The sequence below is a fragment of the Ambystoma mexicanum genome, chromosome 11 (assembly GCF_040938575.1).
Source record: "Ambystoma mexicanum isolate Mex_15411 chromosome 11, UKY_AmexF1_1, whole genome shotgun sequence".
NCBI classification, from domain to species: domain Eukaryota; kingdom Metazoa; phylum Chordata; class Amphibia; order Caudata; family Ambystomatidae; genus Ambystoma; species Ambystoma mexicanum.
The window spans coordinates 1,459,094,272-1,459,121,857 of record NC_090934.1 but is presented as its reverse complement, the minus strand read 5'-3'; the positions used below and the strand labels follow the sequence as shown (position 1 = coordinate 1,459,121,857).

The 27,586-nt window shown below is 48.9% G+C and overlaps 1 protein-coding gene across 6 annotated transcripts in view; it reads left to right on the top strand.

Moving 5' to 3' along the window:
• The window catches only part of MAP2K5 (mitogen-activated protein kinase kinase 5), a 1,998,137-nt gene that overhangs the window by 811,677 nt on the left and 1,158,874 nt on the right, over nucleotides 1-27,586 (top strand). For all 6 annotated transcript variants that reach the window (XM_069625127.1, XM_069625125.1, XM_069625124.1 and 3 more), the window contains exon 15: nucleotides 18,843-18,893. In XM_069625127.1, the coding sequence (XP_069481228.1) occupies nucleotides 18,843-18,893 (51 nt within the window). The remainder of the gene's footprint in view (nucleotides 1-18,842; nucleotides 18,894-27,586) is intronic.

Below are 27,586 nucleotides of genomic sequence, written 5' to 3'. Positions count from 1 at the left end.
AATGGCTCCCATGAAGAGAGAGAACAGGAATGGGCGAATAGTACGGCCAACCTTTGCACCCTACACATCACAGTACTGTACAGAAAGATACAATAATCAGTCGGTCCAGGATTGCAATGTCATCTGCTCGCAGAATTGGTGGGACATGATCCTCAACGCTCCTCCGTCTTGCATTCAGCGATCTACTCATCTCTCCCAACTAACCCCTTATGTTCTGCTATCTACTCATCTCTCCCAATTAACACCTTATTCTCTATCTACTCATCTCTCCCAACTAACCCCTTATGCTCTACTCATCTCTCCCAACTAACCCCTTATGCTCTACTCATCTCTCCCAACTAACTCCTTATGTTCTGCTATCTACTCATCTCTCCCAACTAACCCCTTATGCTCTGCTATCTACTCATCTCTCCCAACTAACCCCTTATTCGAGGGGATTGGGTCCTCTGACGTATTCCATATCTATGACATGTAATCACCACAGCTGTGCTGCTTCGGAAACTTTTTTCGGCGTCTGCGTCCTGCGTCGATGACGTCGATGCGCCGTCGTCGAGGACCTCCTCCGACGTCATCCGATGTGATAAGTAGGACGCACGACGCCCGTAGCCTCAGTTCTGTTTTTTCCGCGAACGTGTTGCTTCGTGATTCTCGGTTCACGCCTCGACTCTTTAGAGTTCTGTTCTTCTCGGTTCTTCGAACCTGTTCGTTTTGTGAAAATCCTTCGTGTGAAGATGTCTTCTACTTCGTCTTCGACCCCGCGTCCGGGTTTCAAGAAGTGCGGGGAGTGTGGGTCCAAGATGTCGGTGACGGACTCGCACGACACCTGCCTCTGGTGCCTCGGGGAGGCCCACGACACGGATGACTGTATCGACTGCCAGTCGCTCACGTCCAAAGCCTTACGCGAACGTAAGAAGAAGTTGTCGGTAGGTCGGGTGTCCAAGCCCAGGAAGTCGAAGTCTGCGGGGCTTTCGACGGATGATTCGAGGGGTGACTCTCCGCGTCATCGTCGGAAGTCTTGTGGGTCTCCTTCTAGGAGTCGGTCTCGCCACTCCTCAGCCTCTTCGAGGCATTCTCGGAAGCGCCGACACCGGTCGTCTTCCAGGTCCTCTTCGGAGGACTCTGCCCGGCACGTCGCTTACACCACCAGCCGTGCGACGCGGAGGAATGGGCTTCCTTCGGGAAGAAAATGCTGGCGATTCTTGAGTCGCAGGGTACTAAGCCGTCCGCGCCCCCGAGTGGGGTCCGTCGTGAGAGGTCGAGAGACACCGCTCGCAAGAGTGGTCGGCACGAGTCACGGGAGAGGTCCTGTTCGGACAAGGAGACTCGTTCTCGACGTACCCGTTCCAGGTCCCGGTCCTCGACGCGTTCGAGACCGTAGGCACCTGTGAGGTCTTCGAGGAAAACATCGACGTCGAGGGCGTCGACAGGCTTTCTCGAGGCTCCGGCTCCGAGGAAGTCGTCGAAGCCGTCGACGCTCAGGTCTTCGAGGGACACGCTTGGGGCTCCGGCCTCGAGGGCTGTGTCGACGCCGCCGAGGCTGGAGGCGCTGCATCTGACGTCGACGCCGATTACGTCGACGCCGATCCTCTCGGCGCCGAAGCCGGTTCTCTCGACGCCGATTCGCTCGACGCCATCGACGCCTTTCGTGTCGGAGGTACCCCGTGGCACGGGAGAACCCCCTAGGAAGGCTCTGGTTAAGAGCAAGCACTCTCGGGTGCCTTCTTTTCGCCACCTGGACTATATTTCAGAGGCGGATGAGGATTCTGATGGCCTGGTTCCTAGTCAGGTTCCAGATGAAATTGTCTCGGGCCATAGTCAGTTTGACGATTTGAGACAGTCACTGCATGATGCCAGTGGACTGGACACCTCTCCGGAGGTGGAGTTTTGTAGGCCTGAGCCTGGCTCTCATGCCGATTCCTCGTACCGGCGCCTTATGGCTGGGGTTTTTGAGTACTTGGGATGGTCTGCTCCCCCAGGGGAGTTTGTGCAGGATGATCTGACTGACATACTTGATGTTGGTCCCCCAACTGATCCGGTACTGCCGTTCCATATGGCTTTACAGGGAAGGGTGGCGGCGGCTTGGACTGCTCCAGAGATTCTCCCGGCGGTAGGCAGATCCTTGTCGCGAAAACACCGTCCAGCCAGTAGCGACCCCTGCTACTTGACCAGGCACCCCACTCCGGAGAGTTTGGTGGTGCAGGCGGCCCCGGCAAAGCAGGCGTCGTACCCTACCATCCCTCCTGATAGGGATGACAAACGTTTTGATGGCTGGGCTAAGAAAGTGTTTTCTTCTGGTGGTATGGCGCTTCAGGCGGCCAACTCCATTTGTGCCTTGTCTCGTTTCACACACACTCTGTGGAACTGTGTTGCGTTAGCGGCTGAACATATTCCCGAAGGGGACGAACGGGATGGTTTCCTTGCTATGGTCCAGGATGGTAAGGATGCCATGTGTGAGTCCGTTCAGTCGGGTTTGGACTTAGCTGAATGCGTCAGTAGGTCCATGGCGGCGAGCACCGTGATACGCAGGTTTGCGTGGTTGCGGAAGTCGGGGTTTGCTCCTGATGTGCAGTCTCGGCTCCTCAACATGCCCTTTGACGGTGAACACCTTTTTGGCAGCAAGGCTGACGAGAGCCTTGAGAGGTTGCAGACCTCGAAAGCTGCAGCGAAGTCGTTGGGCGCTGCAGTTCGCCAACCTCCACCTTTTCATCCTAGGGGACAGCAGTGGAGGGGGCGGTTCCTTTCGCTATTACTGGTCCTTCAGTAAAGCGAGAGGAGTCGGCAGTCAAAGAGGCCAACGCAGGGGTACCAGAGGTGGACGACAGGGTACCCGTGGTGCCAAGGCCGCTCGGGCAGTTGCCTCTTTGCCCTCAGGTAACGCCGCGGCCGCTCCCACTCAGTCATGAGGCCATGTCCCATGGTTCGCCGGTTGGGGGGAAGGCTGGCGCAGCATCTTGTAGAGTGGCAAGCCATTACTTCAGATGTGTGGGTTCTGGAGATCATAACCCACGGCTACTGTCTTCCCTTTCGGCACAGGCCTCGCGACAATCCACCGGGGAACCTCTTTGCAGAGTCCGGATCCGCTCCTTGCACAGGAAATTCAAGCCCTGCTGGAGAAAGGCGCCATAGAACTGGTGCCTGTAGCGGAGAGGAACAGGGAGGGTATTCCCCTTATTTTTTGATTTCGAAGAAAGACGGGGGATTGAGACCCATCATGGACTTGCGCGGTTTGAACAAACTCCTCAGGAAGGACAAGTTCAAGATGGTTACTCTCTCTCAAGTCCTCCAGGCCCTTCAGCTTCAGGACTGGTTGGTGTCACTCGACCTCAAGGATGCTTACTTCCATGTGCCGATCCATCCTAAGCACAAGAAGTACCTGAGGTTCGCGGTTGGCGACCCGCCCTTTCAGTTTCGGGTCCTGCCGTTCGGATTGACCTCCGCCCCGAGGGATTTCACCAAGCTCATGGTGGTGGTGGCAGCGCATCTCAGGCAAGGGGGGATTCACGTCTACCCCTACCTGGACGATTGGTTGATCAGGGGGAGCTCTCCCGAGCAAGTCCTGGATCATCTGTCCGTCACCTGCCACTCCCTTCACAGGATGGGCTTCTCCCTCAATTTAAAGAAGTCCCATTTGACGCCAACACAGCGGCTCCAGTACATCAGAGCAGTGCTCGACACTTCCCTGGGGCAGTGTTTTCCTCCCCAGGTGAGGGCTCTTCACATTCAGCAGATGGTGCACAAGTTTCAGCATGCCCAGACGCTCCCAGCGTTCGAGTTCTTGAGGTTGCTCGGCCTCATGGCATCCTGCATTCTTCTGGTGCCAGAGGCTCGCCTGCGGATGAGATCTTTGCAGTGGGCGCTCAAGACGCAATGGTCGCAGTCCTCCGGCAGGATGTCGGACCCGGTTCAGGTGCCGCCCTCGGTCGCCCGGGACCTTCTGTGGTGGGCCGTCGAAGGCAACTTGATGAAGGGGTCTCCATTTTGGCTTCCCTGGCCGGAGGTGACGATAGTGACGGATGCATCCCTCACGGGTTGGGGAGCTCATGCCAACGGGCTGACAGTCAGCGGTCGTTGGTCTAGCGCTGAAGGCTTTTCTGCCGACTGTGCGAGGAAAGAGTGTCCTGACCCTGACGGACAACACAGTGGCCATGCACTACCTCAACAAAAAGGGGGGGGCAGGGTCACTTCCTCTGTGCAGGGAGGCGATGCAGCTCGAGTTCTGGGCCATCCAGCAGGAAGTTTCGATCTCGGCAGTTCATCTGGCCGGAGACGAAAACGTGACGGCGGACGCTCTGAGCAGGCAGAGCACGATCTCTCACGAGTGGGAGTTGGCTCAGGAGATTCTCCTGGAGATCTTCGCCCTTTGGGGGACCCGTCAAGTGGATCTCTTCGCCTCCAGTGTCAACCGGAAGTGCGAAAGGTTTTGCTCGTGGGAATTTCCTCCAAAAGGAGCCTTAGGAGACGCGTTCGTGGTGGAGTGGTCTTTCCCGCTGCTGTACGCGTTTCCTCCAGTCCCCGTCATCCCGCAAGTGCTGCGGAGGTTACGGAAGTTCGGTTCCCGGATGATCCTCATTGCTCCGACGTGGGCTCGGAGGACGTGGTACCGGACCTTCTCGACTTGTCCATCTGCCCTCCGCGTCGTCTTCCCTACCGAGACGATCTGCTCTCACGGGAGGGGGGTCAGGTTCTCCATCCAGAGGTCAGATCCCTCAACCTTCACGCTTGGCTTCTGAAAGGTTGAGGTATAAGGATTGGGACCTCCCTGAAGACGTGATGGAGGTGTTGCTTTCGGCCCAAAGGCCAGCAACAAAGTCTCTGTACCGTTGCCGTTGGCGTAAGTTCTGCGACTGGTGCCGAGTTCAGAATGTGGATCCTTTTGCATGTGACATCCCCATGGTTCTGTCCTTTTTACTTTCTTTGGCCCACAGGGGCTTGCAAGTGGGTACCATTAAAGGTTACCTGGCGGCGCTGTCCATCTTTAAGCGCTCGTCTGAAGAGTGTTCTTACTTTAAAATCCCTTTAATTTCACAGTTTCTGAAAGGGCTCACTAATGTGTTCCTTCCGTCACCTTTCCTGGTGCCCGGTTGGGATTTAAACCTTGTTCTTAAGTTTCTTATGGGTGCTCCGTTTGAGCCTTTACATTCTTGCCCTTTGAGGCTGTGAACTCTGAAAACTGTGTTTTTAGTTGCGGTTACTTCCGCTCGCAAAGTGAGTGAGTTACAGGCACTTTCAGTTGAGCCACCCTTCACTGTATTTCACAAGGACAGGGTTGTCCTTAGAGTTCGTCCTTCTTTTCTTCCGAAGGTAGTGACGGAAATTCATTTGGCCCAGAAGGTTGTTCTTCCGGCATTCTATCCTCCTCCGCATCCTGGTAAGGAAGAGGAGAGGCTCCATAGGCTTGCTCCTAGGAGAGCTTTTAAGCTTTTATGTTTCATGCATGTCCCGGGTCAGAGTGGACGATCAACTCTTTATTGGTTACGCTGGAAAGCGTTTAGGGCAAGCTGTGACGAAACAGACTTTGTCTCGCTGGATTATTTTGGCCATCTCTGAGTGCTACCGCTTGGCGGGTAAGGACCCACCGGCTGGCTTGCGGGCCCATTCTACCAGGGGTATGGCTGCATCTACTGCCCTGCAGAGGGGTGTTCCTATTCGCAACATCTGTGATGCAGCCACCTGGGCTTCAGTACATACATTTGTACGTCACTATTCCCTCGATTCCATCCGAGCACAGGATCTGGCCTTTGGCAAGGCGGTCCTTTGCTCTGCTAGTTGATTGGCTATTCTAAATTTTGAGTCTAAATTCTTTCCCTCCTCCTTGCTCTGGTACTGCTTTGGGAGTCTGTCATAGATATGGAATACGTCGGAGGACCCAATCCCCTCGAAGAACAAGTTACTTTCTTACCTGGTAACGTTCTTTCGATGGGATGGTCCGACGACGTATTCCATATCGCTCCCACCCTGCCTTCCCCGCTGCAGAATTTCTTTGCGATTGCAGCTTACGTTCCGCAAGGCTTTGTGTCTGACTGGCAGTTGGCTAGTGTCACACGTTCTGGGGGAAAAAACTACAACTGAGGCTACGTGCGTCCTACTTATCGCATCTGATGATGTCGGACGTCAGAGGAGGTCCTCGACGACGGCGCATCGACGTCATCGACGCAGGACGCAGACGCCGAAAAAAGTTTCCGAAGCAGCACAGCTGTGGTGATTACATGTCATAGATATGGAATACGTCGCACCATCCCATCGAAAGAACGTTACCAGGTAAGAAAGTAACTTGTTCTTCTCTATCTACTCATCTCTCCCAACTAACCCCTTATGCTCTACTCATCTCTCCCAACTAACCCCTTATTCTCTATCTACTCCTCTCTCCCAACTAACCCCTTATGCTCTGCTATCTACTCATCTCTCCCAACTAACCCCTTATTCTCTATCTACTCCTCTCTCCCAACTAACCCCTTATGCTCTATCTACTCATCTCTCCCAACTAACCCCTTATGCTTTACTCATCTCTCCCAACTAACCCCTTATGCTCTGCTATCTACTCATCTCTCCCAACTAACCCCTTATGCTCTATCTACTCATCTCTCCCAATTAACCCCTTATGCTCTATCTACTCATCTCTCCCAACTAACCCCTTATGCTCTACTCATCTCTCCCAACTAACCTCTTATGCTCTATCTACTCATCTCTCCCAACTAACCCCTTATTCTCTATCTACTCATCTCTCCCAACTAACCCCTTATGCTCTACTCATCTCTCCCAACTAACCCCTTATGCTATGCTATCTACTCATCTCTCCCAACTAACCCCTTTTGCTCTATCTACTCATCTCTCCCAACTAACACCTTATGCTCTGCGTTCTAATCATCTCTCCCAACTAACACCTTATGCTCTGCGTTCTAATCATCTCTCCCAACTAACCCCTTATGCTCGATCTAATCATCTCTTCCAACTAACCCCTTGTGCTCTATCTAATCATCTCTCCCAACTAACCCCTTGTGCTGTATCTACTCATCTCTCCCAACTAACCCTTTATGCTCTGCGTTCTAATCATCGCTCCCAACTAACCCCTTATGCTCTATCTACTCATCTGTCCCAACTAACCCCTTATGCTCTACTCATCTCTCCCAACTAACCCCTTATGCTATACTCATCTCTCCCAACTAACCCCTTATGCTCTGCTATCTACTCATCTCTCCCAACTAACTCCTTGTGCTCTATCTAATCATCTCTCCCAACTAACCCCTTGTGCTCTATCTAATCATCTCTCCCAACTAACACCTTATGCTCTGTGTTCTAATCATCTCTCCCAACTAACCCCTTATGCTCTGCTATCTAATCATCTCTCCGAACTAACCCCTTGCGCTCTGCTATCTAATCATCTCTTCCAACTAACCCCTTGTGCTCTATCTAATCATCTCTCCCAACTAACCCCTTGTGCTGTATCTACTCATCTCTCCCAACTGACCCTTTATGCTCTGCGTTCTAATTATCTCTCACAACTAACCCCTTATGCTCTGCGGTCTAATCATCTCTCCCAACGAACCCCTTGTGCTCTATCTAATCATCTCTCCCAACTAACCCCTTGTGCTCTATCTAATCATCTCTCCCAACTAACCCCTTCTACTCTGCGTTCTAATTATCTCTCACAACTAACTCCTTATGCTCTGCGGTCTAATCATCTCTCCCAACGAACCCCTTATGCTCTATCTAATCATCTCCCCAACTAACCCCTTATGCTCTGCGTTCTAATCATTGCTCCCAACGAACCCCTTATGCTATGCTATCTACTCATCTCTCCCAACTAACTCCTTATGCTCTGCTATCTAATCTCTCCCAACTAACCCATTGTGCTCTGCTATCTAATCATCTCTCCCAACTAACCCCTTATGCTCTGCGTTCTAACATCTCTCCCAACTAACCCCTTATGCTCAGCTATCTAATCATCTCTCCCAACTAACCCCTTGTGCTCTGCTATCTAATCATCTCTCCCAACTAACCCATTGTGCTCTGCTATCTAATCGTCTCTCCCAACTAACCCCTTATGCTCTGCGTTCTAACATCTCTCCCAACTAACCCCTTATGCTCTGCTATCTAATCATCTCTCCCAACTAACCCCTTGTGCTCTGCTATCTAATCATCTCTCCCAACTAAACCCTTATGCTCTATCTAATCTCTCCAAACTAACCCCTTGTGCTCTATTTAATCCTCTATCCCAACCCTTATGCAATGCCATCTAATCCTCTCCCAACTAACCCCTTGTGCTCTGCTATCTAATCATCTCTCCCAACTAACCCCTTGTACTCTGCTATCTAATAATCTCTCCCAACTAACCATGTATGCTCTATCTAATCATCTCTCCCAACTAACTCCTTATGCTCTATCTAATCATCTCTCCCACCTAACCCCTTATGCTCTATTTAATCATCTCTCCCAACTAACCCTGTGTGCTCTATCTAATCATCTCTCCCAACTAAACCCTTCTACTCAGCGTTTAATCATCTTTCACAACCCCGTATGCTGTGCGGTCTAATCTCTCCCAACTAACCCCTTATGCTCTATCTAATCATCGCTCCCAACTAACCCCTTATGTTCTGCTATCTAATCATCGCTCCCAACTAACCCCTTATGTTCTGCTATCTAATCATCTCTCCCAACTAACTTTTGTGCTCTGCTATCTAATCATCGCTCCCAACTAACAGCTTATGCTCTATCTAATCATCTCTCCCAACTTATCCCTTATGCTCTATCTTATCATCTCTCCCAACTAAGGGTTTTCCTCGCTATGATCGTCGGGGCATCTGAGCTTTTTTAGCTCTGCCCCGAAGAGAAGGAAGGTTTCCTTTACCAACGGCGCGAGGCCAAGAGGAAGACAGTCCTGGGACGAGGGTCTCACCCTTCTCAAGAACCCGTCTACGACGCCTGCCAAGAGGGATCGGTACGAGAAGTAGTACCGGGTCCCCGACGTGGCCCCTTTGTGCCTTAGGGCGCAACCGACCCCTGACTCGGTCGTCTCAGCGGCGGCCAAGAAGAAAGCGGAGGGCATCGGTCTCAACGTCAACTTTCCCTCCGAACGGTGAAGGAAAGAAGCTGGAGGCAATGGGACGACAAGTTCTTGTCGGCGGCAACAACGATTAAGGCGGCCCACGCCCTCGCGATCGTGGACTGCTACGACGGGGAGTTATGGTACAAGATCGCCCCCCTTCTGGACTTCCTACCAGACGACAATAGGGCTGAGGCCCTGGAGATCTTGCAGGATGGTGAGGTGGCGTCGGACCATGCCATAACAGTGGCAATGGACTTTGCTGACACTGGTTTCCGCCAGCTAGGCAACGGCGTTTGCCTCAGACGATGAGGGTGGCTCAAGGCGGCAGATTTTCGCCAGGACGTACAAGCCAAGGTTTTGGACATGCCGTTCGACGGGAAAAACCTGTTTGGGAAAACAGTGGATGAGTCCCTCCAAGCCATCAAGGCGGACACGGAGACAGCTAAGGCCCTAGGAGTTCTCCAGCAACGAAGGCCGTCCTTTTGGAGCCCCGGAGGCAAGCAGGGTGCCTCCAAGGGATTCGGCGGTGGCTCCTCTACGTACCGCCAAGCGGGCCGCTCCTCGTCGCAGGAAGCCTATAGAGGATGAGGCAAGTCGGGTGGATCCCGCCATCGTTGCCAGGGAGGCCAAGGTGGCAAGGCGTCCTCCAAGCAAGATTGAACCGACCGTGGTGTCTGGCCCCCACCGAAGCACCCCGGTGGGAGGCCGGCTGGCGGAAGTTCGTCAGCGTGTGGGAGTCCATCTCCACCGACCGTTGGGTGCTGGACGCCCTGGCCAAGGGGCGCGCCCTCGAATTTCCAAAAAACTGCCCCTGCATTCCTCCCGTGGCCAGGAAAGAGGACCACGTCCCTCAACTGCTGTTGGAGGTAAGGGCGATGCTCAAGAAAGGTGCCATCAAGCTCGTCCCAAAGAGGCTCCAGGCTCCGGAGTATACTCAAGGTACTTCCTCGTGAAAAAGAAGACAGGAGGGTGACGACCCATCTTAGACCTGCGAAGACTGAACAAGTACATCAAGGCACAGAATTTCCGGATGGTCACCCTCCAGCACGTTCTGGGACAGCTGGAGGAGGGCGATTTCCTGTCGTTGGATTTGGAGGCTGCATACTTTCACATTCCCATTCTAAAAGGACACCGGAAGTTCCTCAGGTTCGTGGTCCAAGGGCGGCACTACCAGTTCAAGGCCCTCCCGTTCGAATTGAAGTGGGCACCCAGGGGTTTCACCAAGTGTCTCGCTCCAGTGGCGGCGCGGCTGCGTCTTCAGGGGATCCACGTCTACCCCTACCTGGACGATTGGCTCATCCGCGCAAGGACAAGGGAGCTCGCCATAGAACACACAGCGAAGACCGTCCAGCTGCTCACGGACCTGGGGTTCACCATCAATTTCCCCAAGTCCCACCGTGTCCCCTCTCAAGTCGCACTGTTTCTGGGAGCCAAGCTCGACACAGTGGCGCGTCTGGCCTCGCCGTCGGAGGAAAGGACAAAGGCCATCCTAGGCAAGGTGCAGCGTCTGCTGGCCACGGACGTGGCCAGAGTGAGGTCCATCAAGTCCCTCCTCGGGATGATGTCCTCTTGCATTTATCTCGTGCGCCTGTGCAGGCTTCTGATGCGCCCTCTTCAGGAGTTCCTAGACGCCCGCTGGATTCAAGCGACAGGCAGCTTCGAGGACAAGATCCCTCTCAACGAGACCTTCCGACGAGCGATCCAGTGATGGGGCACCCGCGCTCATCTAGCGGCGGGGACAGACTTTCAGACCCCGGCCCACCAGGCGACTGTGATGACGGATGCCTCCCTGGAGGGGTGGGGAGCCCACACCGAAGATCTTCATGTGAGGGAGGCCTTTGGCTCCCGTAGGAGAAGCCGCTCCACATCAACATCCTGGAGCTCCGGACAGTGTTCTGGGCCCTCAGGTCCTTTCTCCCGTCCCTCAAGGGCAAGGTGGTGAGGATCTTCACCGACAACACCACCACAATGTTCTACATCCGGAAGCAGAGCGGAACCAGATCCCCGGCCCTATCCAAGGAAGCCCAGGACCTGTGGCATTGGGCTGTTGCTCAAGGAATGTTTCTGGTGCCGTTTCATCTGGCAGGGATAAAAAAACACCATTGCCGACTGACTCAGCAGAGAGCTGCGCTCGTGCCACGAGTGGGAACTACGCCAGGATCAAGTGGACCGACTCTTTCAGCGATGGGGCAAACCCCAGATCGACCTATTTGCGACGGCGACGAACTCCAAGTGCCAGAGGTTCACCAGCAGGTTTCCCCAACCGAGGAGCATGGGCAATGCTTTCTCGTTCCCCTGGGACAGCCTGTTCCTCTATGCGTTTCCGCCGTTGCCGCTCCGACACATCAACCAGCTCAAGAGGTCCCAGTGCAGAATGATCCTCGTCGCACTGACGTGGCCGAGACAGATCTGGTTCCCGGACCTTCTGGACTTGTCAGCGTCCCCACCAGTCAAGCTGTCGACGGACGCAGATCTTCTCTCCAGAGAAGGAGGTGCAATTCTTCATCACCACCCGGATTCGCTGAACTTGCAGGCCTGGCTCCTGCAGCACTAGAGTTTGGAGGATACGATATCCCGGCCGACTGCAGAGAGGTTCTTGCGAAGGCCAGGGTATCCTCAACTCTCAAGTGCTACGGACATAAGTGGAAGAGGTTCTCTATCTGGTGCCGTGCACAGAAGATCAACCCTCTGCGGATTACGGCCCCTCAAGGATTGCTGTACCTTCTGTCGCTACCCAAAACTGGACGGCCTCGTGCTTCAATCAAGATACACCTGGCAGCGATTTCCCGATACACCAGGACTACAGGGAGGACATCCCTGTGGTCTCATCGCCTGGTTAAGGAATTTATGAAGGGACTGTTTCGATCATTCCCGCCGGTGAAGGCGCCAGCCCCGGCGTGGGAGCTCAACGTGGTGCTGATCAGGCTCATGGGTCCGCCATTCGAGCCATTGCATTCGGCCCAGTTGAAGTTTCTGTCGTGGAAAACAGCGTTCTTGGTGGCCATCACCTTCGCACGATGCGTGGGAGAGATCCAGGCACTATCCTGCAAGCCTCCATACCTGACCTTTCACGATACGAGGGTAGTGCTGGGTACGCACTCCTCCTTCATGCCCAAGGTGCCGTTGGAGTTCCATCTGAACGAGCCATTGGGGTTACCAGTCTTTTTCCCATTGCCTTCGTCGCCGGCCGAGAGGACTTTGCACTCGCTGGATGTAGCTAGAGCGCTTAAGTTCTACGTGGACCGAATGCAGAGTTTTCGGAGGGCATCACAGCGGTTTGTGGACTTTGGACCTGTGAACCAAGGGAAGGCTCTCTCGAAGGCTTGCATTTCCAGATGGCTCTCCGGCTGCATCATGCACTGTCATCGGTTGGTGAACTGACCGTTTCCGGGACGTCCGAGAGCCCATTCGACCAGAGCGATCGCTGCTACCACAGCGTTCTTGTCTGGTGTGCCCCTGCTGGACATCTGCAGGGCTATGTGGAGGTCGACGCACACCTTCACGAGATTCTACTGCGTCGACCGGGATTCCAGGGAGGAGTCCAGGGTCGGCCAAGCAGTGCTGCGCAACCTGTTCGCTTAAGGTGAGCCTGGTGAGGAGGTAAGAAATGCTTAACGTTGAGTTTTGATGTAATGCTTAATATTGAGTCTTTGCCACCTCCCGTGGTTGTGCATGTGTGTACTGCTATGTATTCTTATATTCATGAGCATGTGAATTCATGCCAGACCCCATGCTGGAGAAGGAACAAGTTACTTACCTGTAACTGTTGTTCTCCAGCATGGGTCTGGCATGGATTCACATGCGAACCCTCCCTTCTACCCCTCTGCGGCTCTTCACTTGGTCATACTGCCACTTTACGTGCTACCAAATCTGAGGATGGCTGCCAGAGGCGGGGCTTAGGGAGAGGGCAGTCTTTGGCTGGAGGCAGTATGACCCAGAGACCAGTGATTGGTTACTACTAAGAAAGACAGATCAGAAACAAAACTGATACTGATTTTTTTCTTTACCGAGGATTCCCGGCCTGACGACGTGGAATATTCATGAGCATGTGAATCCATGCCAGACCCATGCCGGAGAACAACAGTTACAGGTAAGTAACTTGTTCCTTTTGCGACTGGTGCAGAGAAAAGAATGTTGATCCTTTTCTGTGTTCTACTCCGGATGTGCTATCCTTTCTGCTTTCATTAGCACACAAAAGTCTTCAAATTGGGACCATTAAGGGTTATCCGGCAGTGCTTTCCATATTCAAGCACTCTCCAGAAGAATGTTCCTACTTCAAAATACCTTTTTGATAATTCAATTTCTGAAAGGGCTCACAAACGCTTTCCCACCTTCTACTTTTTAGGTTCCGGCATGGGACCTTAACCGAGTTGTAAAATTCCTAATGTGTGCACCATTTGAACCCTTGCACACATGCCCATTGAGATTGTTAACCCATAAAACCATATTGTTGGTTGCCCTAACATCTGCACGTAGAGTGAGTAAGTTGCAGGCACTCTTCCAAGCCACCCTTTACCATATTCCACAAGGACAGAGTTGTGTTAAGGGTTAAACCCTCCTTCCCGTCGAAGGTAGTATCGGATTTCCATTTAAATCAAAACATTGTTCTGCCAGCGTTTTATCCTCTGCCGCATCCCAGTAAAGAGGAAGAATGGCTCAACAGACCCTAAAAGAGCTTAAGCTTCTATACTTCTAGGATGTCCAAGTTGAGAGTGAACGACAAGCTCTTTATAGGATATACTGGACGAAAATTAGGACAAGCTGTTTCTAAACAGACCTTGTCAAGGTGGATTATCCTTAGGATTTCAGAATGTTACAGATTGGTGGGCAAGGACCCACCAGAGGGTCTGCGGGCACATTCTACCAGGGGCATGGCCTCTTCCACAGCCCTGCAAAGGGAAGTACCCATTAAAAATATTTGTGATGCTGCAACATGATCATCGTTGCACACATTCACCCAGCATTATTGCTTGGATACGTCCCACGCTCAGGATGTCGCTTTTGGTAAGGCGGTACTTTATTCTGCACTGCGAAAACGTGCAATTCCAAATTCTCCACCCTCCTCCAGTCAGGAATACTTCTTTAGGAGTCTGTTACAGATGAGGAATACGTTGGAGGACACAATCCATTTGAAGAACAAGTTACTTACCAACTGGTAACGTTCCTTCGACTGGATGTCCCTCCAACGTATTCCTCGCCGCCCTCCCATCCTACCCCTCTGTAGAATTTCCAATGCTGTTACACCTTTCGTTCTAACAAGACTGACTACTGCCTGCCTGTACTAACAGCTAACACGTGAAGGAGGGGAAAAACAGAACTGAGGCCAACGGGCGCTGTGCGTGCTACTTATACCATCCGATGATGTCACTCTTGACAGAGGCCTTCGAGGGACATCGAGGCCATTGCCGCAGGGCATCCTCTGCCAAATTTCTTTTGCCGAAGTTGGACCTAACGTGTCAAAGATGAGGAATATGTTGGATGAACTGCCAGTCAAAAGAATGTTACCAGTTGGAAGTAACTTGTTCTTCTGCAAGTTCACAGGCATCACAGTTTGCATCAAAAGAAGATCTTGGGGCTTCCTTCCCCAAGTTTAAATGTAATCAAGTTAATACAACACTGTGATCTTGGGACTCCCTTCCCCAAGATAAATGTTCTCAATTTTGGTTCTCAGGGTTCCCTTCCCCACAATGTATACTGAGCAGTTAACTTGTTTCCTCTGTTCACAAGAGAATACAGGGTTTGTTTGACCTTTCCTTTGGTAGTTTCACCAAGGACACACGCACTTGTTTGCTGCTTTTCCAATACTTGGTGGTTTCTGTTGTAGGTGCAATTGGCAGACCCCACGGTCCACCCATTACAGGTCACGCAACCAGTAACCACATACCTTGTCTGTGATTGTCTTTTGATGCTGGCAATGTCTGTGTTAAGAAACATCTTGGTCTAGGCACAGTTGTCAGACCACACAGTCGACCCATCAGAGGTCACACAACCATGCGTTTCCCCAAAGGCTTTGTTCAGTAATGTTCAAGACAGCTCTTCGTAAATGCAGCATTTACTTGATTTCACTCGAACCACGACTCTCCTGCCGCCCAATATTCAGTAAATGTAATGTTGCGTTGTATTCATTGGGATAATTCCTTTAATTCAGCTCGGTTTTTTGTAAATGTAACTTTAAGTTGTGCTGTCTTGAATGGCACACTTTATGCAGTTCGGTATTCAGTAAATGCAATTTTCAATTGTGCGGGCTTAAACAGCACCTTTCGTTCAGTACAGCATGCAGAAAGTGTAATATTTCACCACTGCCATGGGCCGTTATCATTTCCAAAGTCCCTTGGAGCGCTCCGGCATTCCTAGTGCCTTCCGACACGTCCCGAGTCTCTGCATCTTCATTCAGCGGCTTTCCCCCTGAGTGGGGAAACCAACTCGCCAGTTCACCAGGTGCTCCGTTCAGCAAACACCGGCCTTTGTGCTTGGCTCTGCCTCTGCTCCTTGGCAGCGCCTGCTGTACGCCGTCCCTCACAAAGGCTCCCAGTCCTGCATAGTCATCTCTGCAAAATTGTCTGGATCTTTGTCAGCGTCTAGACCTCTCGCTCCTCAGCATGCCAATTCTTTGGCTCACTTTTCCTTCTGCGGCTGCACCTTCCATGTGCTTCTGGATTCCACCTTTTATACTTTCCTCTACTACTAACAGGCTGCAGGTGAACCGACTTATACTCAATTGCCTGACCCTGCTTGAGCCTATTAGTGTGACAAGCCTGATCTTCATTGCAATATGCCTCCAGACAACTCTTCTTCGTCCCAGTACCATAGTCTTTATAATAATCTGTACTGTTCCTAGTTGCCTCTTATTTTTCTCAGTACTTAAGGGAAAACTACAGGGGAGGATGGGATGAGATTTGCAATAGCCCATATAGGCTAAGGGAGGGGAGGTCAGTATCAGGAAAGGGGGGATACCATGTCTCGCTTTCGGGTACCCTCTCTCCAATCCCCAAGGACCCTCCACTCAGATGATCCTCCCTAGCTTGTCCACACCCCCCTGGTCGTGATCCAAAAGCATTGGCCCTTCCCTGGCCACCTGCACAGAATATCCCCAGGGAGTAGATTTGAGAGTACCTCCAGGTTTCTCAAAATACCTAGGAGCTGCTTTTAGCTCCTGCGCATCCAATCTTAATTTCGAGCCCTTCTTAAATCTGTTTTACCAGCATCTGTTTTAACAGTCTGTAGTTCATATTGACTGAACTACAAACTGTTATTCTGGGACCTATTCATGTTGTGCTGAACAACTGAGCAGACGACATACAATCCACGCAAGTCCCCGAATGGGGTTAGAACATTTGTTGATTCATATAAAGCTGTGATCTCACGTTTCCTGCCAAATAAGACGGCTCTACTAGGCAGCGCAAAATATCCTTGCTTGACCTTGTGCCTTTCAAGCAGGGAGTCGAGCAGCGCAGTGTAACAGTTACAAAATGTTCCCTAGGCCTGAAACTTAAAAAGTTGACATTTTACACACACAAGGACCATCTCATTCCCAAGACCATCTAAAAGTTTTGAATGCTGGAGTGTGTGATGTAAATTCCTCAAATCATTCAAGACAGCTTCCCATCTGGGTGCCCCAACTAATTTAAAAATCCTAAAAGTATGCGAGATCTTTAGTTTTAGACCCGAGAGCAGTGAAGCTTGTTCGTTTTACTTGTTCTGGATCTTGGAGACTGCTTATAAGGTGCTTTTGAAGCACTGAAAGGGGAGCAGGTGCAGGAGGAATAGTAGAGAAGGAAGGAAGGATGGCAGACTGGCAAACCACATGACACAAAGTAAAGGTACAGATGGATTTTATTTACGCACGGTTATTGTCTGTGATAAACATCTATACGGTCTAAAGGATTATTTGAAGGGCAACTGGGATTTCCTTCTGGAAACTTTCTAACCAAATATTGTAAGGATGGTTCAAATAATGTTGGGATGCTTTGGCTCCAACGTGGTAACTACAAAAGAGCGCCCAGCTGCTTTTTGGCCACAGTCATATTGCGCCCAGCTTGCTATTTGTAATACATCCAGGAGGATAAAGCGTGGCCCATTTCTTCTGCCCCTATTAATGACTGAGGGGATATGGCGTGCTAATTATTATCAAAAGCCTACAGTGCATTTCTCCATCTTAGTACATGATATGGGGCCCTTCATTCTGGCAGAAACTTTCTTTCCGTTAACCCAAGCCATTGCACAGTTCCTCAATCAATACAACAGCTGTAGGGATAACGACTCCAGAAGACCGGTGACGACAAAGGCCCTTCTCCCTACCGCTCTCTGGTTCAGTCTCTGGCTTTTGGTGATGGTCTCTGGTTTTTGCCGCTCTCCCTCTGGTTACTGATAGCTCTTGTGTAACGATTTCCCTTTACCTTTCTGGTCTGCTCAACACCGGTCTGCTCCCCCATCTACTTCAGTGCCTGAAATGTTCTCAGGACCGGCTTTCTAATGGTCATCTCTTCCATTACATCGCCCTCTTGCCAAAATCTCTTCCATTACATCGCCCCTCTTGCCTAAGTATATTGGATGTGTTCATTAGTCGGTTCTGTGTAAAAGGTTCTGCAGCTTTCGGCCACATTTCCCTGCACAGGACATTTATTAGCTGCATTTTTATAACCCCCCTTTCTTCCGCCCATCATCCCTACTCCTAAACTCGATTTTCTCTACTCCTTAAGCCCGCAATGCCTGCAAAAAAGCATAAATAAATGTAGTAGTGGTGGTATGCCCCGCAGCCAAATGCAGGGAAATGGCGGTGGGGAAAAGGGGGTGGCTGGAGTATACCAGTGAGAATGTCTCACAAAGATGGCAAGTCTTTAAAGCTTTCCCACTGCCTGATCTACGCCTTCAGTGTGAGCAGTCGGTTCAAGGCCCCAGCGTCCCACCCGATGCACCCTGGGTCCCATGCAGCGTACCCCCCAGCAGCACTTTCAGGGAAACTTCGGCCATGTGCATTATGGCGTGCATTTCTCTGGGGTTGTTGAACTTCCCAGACTCCATGTGAGACTAGTATTGCTAAAGGTCAAACGTTCTACCAGCGTTCTACGTCTCCTGCTACCTTACTGTAGGTCTCTGCGGGGGACATTCCAATTAAGCAAAGGTCTTGTCTCCAGTTCTCCAGGTTTTCAGATGAAAAAAGGAGAGACAAGATGCATAACTGGGGCTGGCGTCTCTAGCCACCTGTTAATAAAGTCGTAGAGTTATAAATAATTCAGGAAGGTCAAAGAGCAGTCCATGCACGTGGCAGTTTGAGTTTTGTGGATAAGATGCTCTGGTGTCCGGTTGAAGGATCGAATACAAAAGGATCGAATGCAAAAGGTGAGAGTCAATAGGATCGAAAACAAAAGGTTCACATTTTTTTTTTAATTATATATATTTTTTGGGGGGTTTCGTTTAGGTAAAAGAAGTGGTTTTTACCACAAAAACAGGGGTTCGGGGGGGGAACCCCCCAAAAACAAAATGTACATTTTTTTTTTCAAACCATTTGTTTTCCGTCCTTTTGATTCGACCCTTTTGTCATTCGATCCTTTTGATTCGATACTTTGACCTATAACCAGATGCTCTGGCTTAACTTTGTGTTAAACTTTGCCAAGGTGCCATCTTCATGAAGATCACATCGTGTGTCCTAACGTCTCTGAAAAAGCAAAAAGCACGCTCTTCATTTCACCACCATCCCTCTGGTTTAGCAGATGGAGAATTGTGAAGTGAACTGACCACTTGGTGTGACATTAATGGTCTTGTATGTTTCTATAGTTCTTCATTCTGTTTTGTTTCCTAGCTTGTGAATTCCATTGCCAAGACCTACGTGGGAACCAATGCTTATATGGCGGTGAGTAATTGACTGTTTCTCTATTTAAGACATGATCCATTGTGTTGGGTTTTCTTATGCTTGAGGGGAACTTTATGGAACTTCTTATGCCAAAAGAGTCAGTGCTTGGGTCTCTTCTCATTGCTCAAGGGAAGGCATGTGGCTGTTTGTGTTGCACAAGAGCTATATTTAGGAAACCTTGTATTGCACTGGTCTGTGGGTCATCACTACTAAAGGTCAAGCTAGCCTTCCAATGTGATGTCACAAATGTGGCCCAGCAGCCCTTTACTTAAAGGTTCTTTTAATGCTTTTTGGTAGTATGTGAATTATAATCCATGCTCTATATGTGGACACGAAGCAGTGCCGGCAATCATTGCACAAATCGATCCCTTCAGGATGAGGACGCCGCTTGCATTTATTCCAAAAACATCCTTCCATTAAACACATGCTTGCATGCTCGCTTTTCCATTCCCTTCATGAACATTTTCCATGTAGCTGCTAAAAGGTGCTTTAGCTAGGCTGTTAGGGTACAACATGTTAAGGTTGCCACTCGGGAACTGCACCGGTCGCTTGCTTTGCTGATTGTAGACCAAGAACATATTGGTGGTGGTATGCTGCTTGCTTTCAACTTTGTCATTAACTGAAGAGGAACCATGAGTCTTTATCATACAGATCTCCCTTTGGGCAACTTAATTCAAATCTTCCGTTACCGGTTTTCTTTGAGTAAATGTTTTAAGGTAACGGCACGCAGTTCATTTTGTAACCCTATGACAATAAAACGCTGTTTTGGACAGGCAATAATATCATGTGGTAATCCAGTACAATGCAGACTCTCTTGCGTACTGGTAAATCCCGTCCCGCCTTCCTGCCTCCACAATCCTGTCCTATCCATAGTCCTGGAGTTGGGCTCGAAGCAGTTCCTACAAAGGATTGGAAAAGAACTGACAGCCTGTGTGCATGCGCAGCTCCATCCGCTCTCTTGCTGTACCCGCCCCAGGCCCCCCCAAGCCCCTGCCCAAATGCATACACCAGCTCTCGGTCCCTCCTCTCCAGTGGACCAGTGTGGCTATTTCTTGTCTAGCTGCGTTTCTTGAGAGCAATGCATGTTTTTCCAAACATTTTGTGTGGGTTCTTCAATATTTCTTATGCTCTTTTTCACAGTCTTCCTTGGCAGGTACTTTTTGGGCATTTATGCCTGAATGCATTACCTTCACACGATCATGCGTGTGTCCTTTTCAGAAGCAGATTTCCATATTTTGTGTCCCCTTTGTCTTGGTTCCCTGCATTATTGTCACTGTTGTGCTCTTTTTAACTCCCTTTTGTTTTGGCCCTTAAGAGTAGGCTTCACAGTTAAGAGAAGGTCAATTTAGCAGCTGCATTGGACTTCCGGGTCTACTGGCAAGGACACAAGTGCTGAGAACATCTTTTTTTCCAAACTCACCAGTACCTGGTAATTAGTTTTTCCTAAACAAGCCACCTTGCCAATGTGCTTGAGGGTGCTATTTCCAGCACCCCTTTGGGCATTGTTACTGTCTGTGTGAGCACCATAGCCATTTTTTATTTTTTTGCTAGGCATTTGTCTGAGACCCTTCTGACAGTCTCTGGTTGTCAGTCCAAAGTCTGTTAAAGGGCTTCCATTTCCCCCTGATTACGGTGCTTCTTGGGAGGCCGCATGTGCAGTGTGCCTCAATTCTTGTATGCATACTAAAAGCTTGTCCTCCGATATCAAACTCTGTCTCCTGGCCGTAGGACAGTTCCTCCCTTTCTTCATCCGCTGACCCAGTTGTCAGCCCTAGAGTACAGGGACTATGTTATGTTATGTTAAAGGTACTTCTATAGCGCACTGTCACCAACGGACTTGTTCCCCAGGTGCTCTGGTGGATCTGTTAATGGGAAGGTGGGATGGGTTAGTAAGGTGAAGAGGGAGTAGCTGTAAGAATAAGAGACTGCCGGGCCACCTATGCTCTCTACTGACCTTTCTGTCCTTACTCATATTCCTGTCACTGTGTAGTCCACTGAAAATTGTGCATTACGAGAATAAGAGTAATACCAGATTCACACCAACAATCATTGGTCCATTAATCCTTCAGTGGAGCACTGAACGCTGCTTTGACTTGGTAGGTTAACGTTTTTTATTTTATTTTTTATTTCTGTCTCTTTTGTTGTCTTTTAAGCTCCCATGGCCTGACCATTGGGAGACATTCCCCTGTTCCTGATGGCTTCTGGTGTCCTGACTCTAGACAGGACCGTCTTGGTCTTGTTAGTTCCTGGTGTACATCTCTTGACCCACCCTTAATCTTTCCTACTACATTGTCAAAGTGGTCTGAATACCCCCTCGCTTGTTCCCAGTAGCTGCATAAACTGAGCCAATCCTGACAACTTTATTTTACATCAAAGGTGAAGTTCGCTCAAAAATGTTATTGTCCCGATCGTTTGTGCATGTATTTTTAAGCATACTGTAATCGATCTTAATGTTTTTTCCTATGCATCTTAACTTAGTTTTCCTTAATTTTACACATGCGAAAAGAACGGGTTTGGTGCAGCCATCTTGTGCTAATCTTATCCGTTGATGCATCGTCCTAAGTTCAAGTGCACTCACAACACTAATCATCACCCACCCCTGAAGCTGACATCACTAGACCAAACGATAGGCTCCACCTATCTTCATGACGTTCATGGCCAGCATAGCCAAACGTGCCTTGTCATCACCCACACCATAACGTTACTTGGCGCAGAACCAGGAAGATGCACACACAGCCTCTCACAGCACGTAACTTTTCTTTCTTGTCCCAAATAGGATAGCAAAACATTATTTTAAGAAAACATCAATAGTCTGCAGTGTAACAAGTAAGTGCTTTTATTTATTTTTTTAAAACATTTTTTTAGAACTAGTTTATTCGAATTTTCCAACAAACATGTAAACGCACAATAATTTCACAATTATAACCAAAAACATTCTTAAATTCTTACAATGAAAAGACCCAAAGTCTCCATCCCACCCCCACAAATCAAACTAGAATGCAATATCTATTCATAAAATCTAGGTGCAAAGTCTGAAATAGAAAAAAAAACGGATTGCTTTTATTTCTCAAAGAATGCTCACAAGAGAATATAAAGTCCACGAAATTAACAATATTTTTTTGACATACAAGTTAGAGCTACATCACATGATTCTAATGTTGTTTATAACTTACTCATGGTACGCTGATTGAGATCAACGATCGATCAATCCATGTACTCCAATTCTTGTGTGTCCTGATGTTACATCAGCAAAACTTTCTTATGACGCACATGGTGTTCCGTTGGTGAGAAGCTATGGATTGTTTGCACTTTCAAGCGCAACGCTTCCGCTTCAGGACGTTGTTACATCGTGAACGCTGATGGGTTGCTCCTTATTGCTGGTACCGCCAAAGGGCAGATTGGTCCCTGTCAGTCGACCCACATAACGGTTATACAATAAGCACCAGGCTTTTGATTCTATCAATAGATTTATACTTTGGACCAAATTAAAGCAGTGGGGGGCTTCCTAACGCATTATTTATCTTCGTGGAACTACATAAAGGTTCCTCATTAAGAGTCCTTTTATCCAAATTAGGGAACTTGTCTGAGTCCATACAGATAGACAGGGGGGTGTGCCATTTGCTAGCACTGCTTCTCTTTATTCTTTATCTTTCTGATTTGTCAGATTGGCTGGGGAAGTCTGGCCTGGCGGGTCTTATATTTGGCAATCTGAAGTTGAATTGGTTAGCATATGCTGACGATATTGTGGTCTTTGATCAGACGCAAGTCGGGTTACAGCGCTTACTCAAATCTCTTTCAGAATATCCAATCATTAATGAATTAAAAATCAATCTTGAAAAATCAAAGATTGTCTTTCAGCATCCTTTAAGGAAGATAAAATATTTTGTGTGGTCATTAGACAACATGGTAATCCCCTTATCCAAAGGGGTGATCCATCTGGGATCTCAAATTTCAGCTTCTCCTTCCAGGTGTGATCTTCTCTCTGCAATTGATCTAAAAGTAGTCACCTTGGTAGTGCAGATGAAGAAAATGTGCCTACAGTTTTGTAAATTTTCGCTCATGCCGCTGATAAAATTCTATGTTGGGAAAGTGGTTCCTGTGATCACTTTTGGTATGGAGTGTAACTTGCTGGCCTATTATATTGATTGGGACAAGATAGAAAGTAAAATCTGGAAGAAACCCTTGGGGCTTCCAGATTTTGTCCCAATATCTTGTTTAAGATTTCATCTGGGCCTTATTTCCTTGAGAAATTGGCTGGAATGGAAATGGATTTCTAGTTATAGATTAATTTTGTTCCCTCCTAAATCTTCACTCTGGGGTGGTTGCAATCGCTATGTCAAAATCATCTAATCTCCTATTAAATGTTTTGAGGTCGAGATGTGTTGAACTACTTGCCCTTTCTGATTCAGATGCTGATACTCTTAATCTAAATCCATCGAAAATAAAGGAAAGAATACATTGGATGTACTGGATTAAAACCATTGAAAAAATTAGGAGTGCCAAATTATACTAATCCTTTTCGCCAGTTGACAAACCTAGATCTCTCCTGCCGCAATATTTAAAGAAATCTCCAGACGTGAGAACAAGGATGAGTATCCTTAGACTAAGGCTCAATTTGTTGCCAACTTTGGAGATCCTCCATGTTTGCCATTGTGACCAATATCGTACTGATTTATGTGAAAAGTGCAGCGCCAAAGCAACTCACTCCATTCACCATCTTTTGATGGAGTGCGCTGGGACCTGGGTCGTCCGGCTAGCAAGATTCAAACGTTTTGTCCATGATCCGACCTTTCTTACTGAAGATATGTTTTGGAACACTAATTTCTGGTAGTGAAGTATTTCTGAACTTTGAGGTGGTTTTAGTCTTAAAAGATTTGAATTTGTTAAAGGGGGAACATTGAATACCTCGTTAATAATCGGAGGATTTTTGTTTAGTTTTCATTTATTTTTTGGTTTTCTATGTGGGTGTTTCTCCAGCATTGGATTTTTCATAGATTCAGATGCTTGAATATTCCCCGTCATCCGACTGGGAATCCTCAGTGATAAAATAATTACTAAACATTTTTTTTAATATACCCACATTTCTACATAGAAATGCATGTACATAGTCCATTATGGCCTATGATCCATTCTATTGTGTAATCCTTCCACCTCACTTTGGTCCTTATGACCCCAACCAATGAGGTGGCAGGGCTTAAGCTCCGCCCCAGGCAGCCATCTTCAGATTTTTCACTGCAGTCTAATTGACACAGGGAATCCTCAAGCTCTCTGAGCTTTTTTGAATTTTTTTCTTCTATTTTCACAGTAGTTCATATTGTAATATACTCTAAGACATTCTGCTGGCTAGGGGCCATCTTCACTGGTTTTTGGGGCTCCAAAAAACTTTGTTTTGACCCTGAATTCATCGAGTGAACTTTCTCTTCAGATGGCTGACCTTCAGACTACCAAGAAGCCTTCCCTATTCAGGGATTGCACAAGGTGCAGGAGAAAGATGGTTTACATGAAAGATCCCCATGATCACTGAATATACTGTCTTTATCCTCATGACATCCAGAAATGTCACACTTGCAAGTCTCTTTCACCTAAGACTACAAGACAGGCATAGAAGTCTTCTCCTGCATTTGGAAGCCACCGGGCTTTCTTCTGACGAGGAATCTGTGAAGACAGCCCTGAGGTCTAAGCGCAGATATTGGACATGCCCTTTGATGGTCAAGCACTCTTCGGGAAAAAGATCGATGACCCCCTCAAAAGAATCAAAACGGAAACGCACGTGCCATCAGCTCCTTGAAAGACGAAAACAAGGATTGCCTATCGTTTCTTCCTTTTCGAGGTTCAGCCCGCGAAGTACAGAGGTTTTAACCGCCCTTCCTACGGCCAGAAGTCACAAGGTTGTTCATACCAGGACACCAAGTATCAATCTTCCAACAAGTACGCTGTTATGCTTGAACTAAAATGGCACTGGTGCGCAGTGCATTCTGGGAGCGCTCGGAGCCATGATGGATATTTACTTCATGCCGCAGTGAAAAGCTGCACACATTTTGCTGAGTGTTAGATTCACGGTGCTGAGGAAAACATGCTTTCCAAACCTGGTATGCGGTCAAGGACATTTCTGCTGGGAAAGCTAACTTTGTTATGGTTTGATACTGTTCTCCGTGGAGCGTGTTTTTAGAGAAGGGAGGCACTCTGCTCCTTGAGGGTGGCTGTCGATTGACCCAGCTGGCAACCGACGACTGCTCATCAACTGCGCAAGTGCCATTTCCAGAAGGTTCGAGAACTGCCACCCCTTTTCGGAGTGTGTATATATGCGGAAACCCAGAGGTGGTCAGGTGAGACTTCAGCCGGAAGAGGACGCTTACGTCCGGCACTCCTGTGAGCTGTGGTGCTCTCGGCCTGTATTCCCGGGGTCTTCCAGCCGCTTCTGGGCGAGATGAGGAATCCAGTTACGCTCACGGTAATGTATTTCCTTTTGGATTCTTTGCTTGTTCTGTGATTTATGTCTGTTACTGCTGTGAGTTATTTCTATGTAATTACTGGTTGCTTTTAAACTTTGAATAAATAGCCGTATAAATGCTGATTATCTTCTAAGAGTGTGTGGTTGCAAGTTATTGCGTCTTTCTGCGTTCAAAGTATTGGCTCTATAATTGCATTGGTGATTTATGTTTTTCCGTGCACTCTGGGGAGAGCAATACATACGCCCAGAGAGGGAGGCGGGACTCCGCTCAAGCGAAGTCGCAGAGTAAACAAAACTGACAGTCCAGCTCCCTCTCCCCCCAACGTCACACCCCGGTGGGGGGGGAAGGATGAGCCAGTTCTTTCAATGCTGGCAGTCAATAACATCAGACAAATGGGTGTTACAGGTGGTCTACAAGGGACATACATTAGAATTTCTAAACCAGTCACCTTCCTTGCCCCTGACTCCGCACAAGGTGCATATGTGGAAGCAAGTCATGTCCGAAATCCATAAACTGCTGCACAAAGCAGCAATAGAGCCAGTACCTTAATCTATAAGGGAGGAAGGGTTTGTACCCCTGTTTCTTCCTCATCAAAAATAGAAATGGTCAATGGTGACCCATCTTGGACCTGAGAGCGCTAAACAAATATATCAAGTGCATCAAATTCAAAATTGTAACTTTGCAAGGAGTGCTCCCTTGGCTAAACAGGCACGATTTCTTGGCCACTCTAGACTTGGATGACGCATACTTCCATGTACCAATCCACCCAGCACACAGAAAATTCCTCAGGTTCACTCTGGGCGATCTTCATTTTCAATTTTGTGCTCTCCCGTTCAGTCTGAAATCAGCACCGAGAGTGTTTACAAAATTCTTAGCATCAGTGGCTGCGAAACTCAGGAGGTCAGGAACAGAAGTCTTTCCATATCTGGACGAATGGTTGATAAGAGCAAGTTCCGCCTCAAGCGCACGCTTGGCAGTTTCAAAGACAACAAATATTCTAAGAGGGTTTAATTTCGCCATAAACAATGCAAATTCCTGCCCAATTCCCAGCGAGACAGATTCTTTCCTGGGAGCCAATCTCGACACAAACATTCCCAGAGTGAGGCCGTCGGCAGAAAGAGCATCAGCAGTTCTCTGCTTGACCTTGTGGTTTTTAGGGAGAGAAACGACATCAGTGCGCTCCTACAAATCCCTCCTGGGCTTGATGTCCTCATGTATAATCCTCATATCAGATTGCAGGCTTCGCATGAGGCCTGTTCAGAAGGCACTGGACCACCAATGGAAACAAGCTTTTGGCTCGTGGGAGGACATCGTCCAGATCCCAACGACACTGCACAAGACTCTTTGATGGTGGAACGCTCCGCAGAACCTCTTACAAGGAATGCTGTTTCAGGCACCAACGTCGACCCTGCTCTTGAGGACGACGCCTCTCTTTTGGGCTGGGGCGCTCACCTTGCGGACCTACAAACCAAGGGCTCCTGGTCACCCCAGGAGTCCCAACTCCACATCAACGTGTTGGAACTCGGGGGCCATACGGTGGGCACTGAAAGCTTTCCCTCTGGTAGTAGCGGGGCAGGTACTCACTGTACAGACAGACATCATGACCCCCATGAACTACACAAACAAGCAAGGAGGTACGAAGTCAGAGATCTTATCTCAAGAAGCTCAACTACTATGGGCATGGGCCTTGCATCACAGAGTCCAAATCAAGGCAGAACACCACCTGGGAGTGGACAATGTGTCATGAATTGCAGGGTGCGCCCCTTTTGGGCCTCATGGTCCCCGTCACAACGGGCTTATACACATTAATACTTCCAATATGGCCGTCCAACGTATTCCCTTCTCGCTCCATGCATTGGACATAACCCCTCTCTATTTCTAGACCACGCCTTCCTAGTAGCGACCAGACGTGTGCTCCGTAGCTCGCGGTTCTTCTCCTTTCCACTCCGCTTTCCCTTCCTTGAAACCCCCCCTTTCTTCTTACCTCCTGGATTCGAGTTCTAGCGAACTTACCTTGCCTCCTGGATTCCTGGATTCGGCCTCCTGGAAAACTGAACGCATTCTGGATTCAGCAGAGACACAGGCCGCCTTCTTCAAAACCCGTTCCATCCGAAAGAAGGCAGCATCCAAGGACGCCGCTAAAGAACAGATTCAGGTGAGAAGGGGGGGGGGGGGGGACTCCTCGACACAATGTCCTAGCGGACAAATTGAGCAGGGACTACACGTCTTCTCACAAGTGGG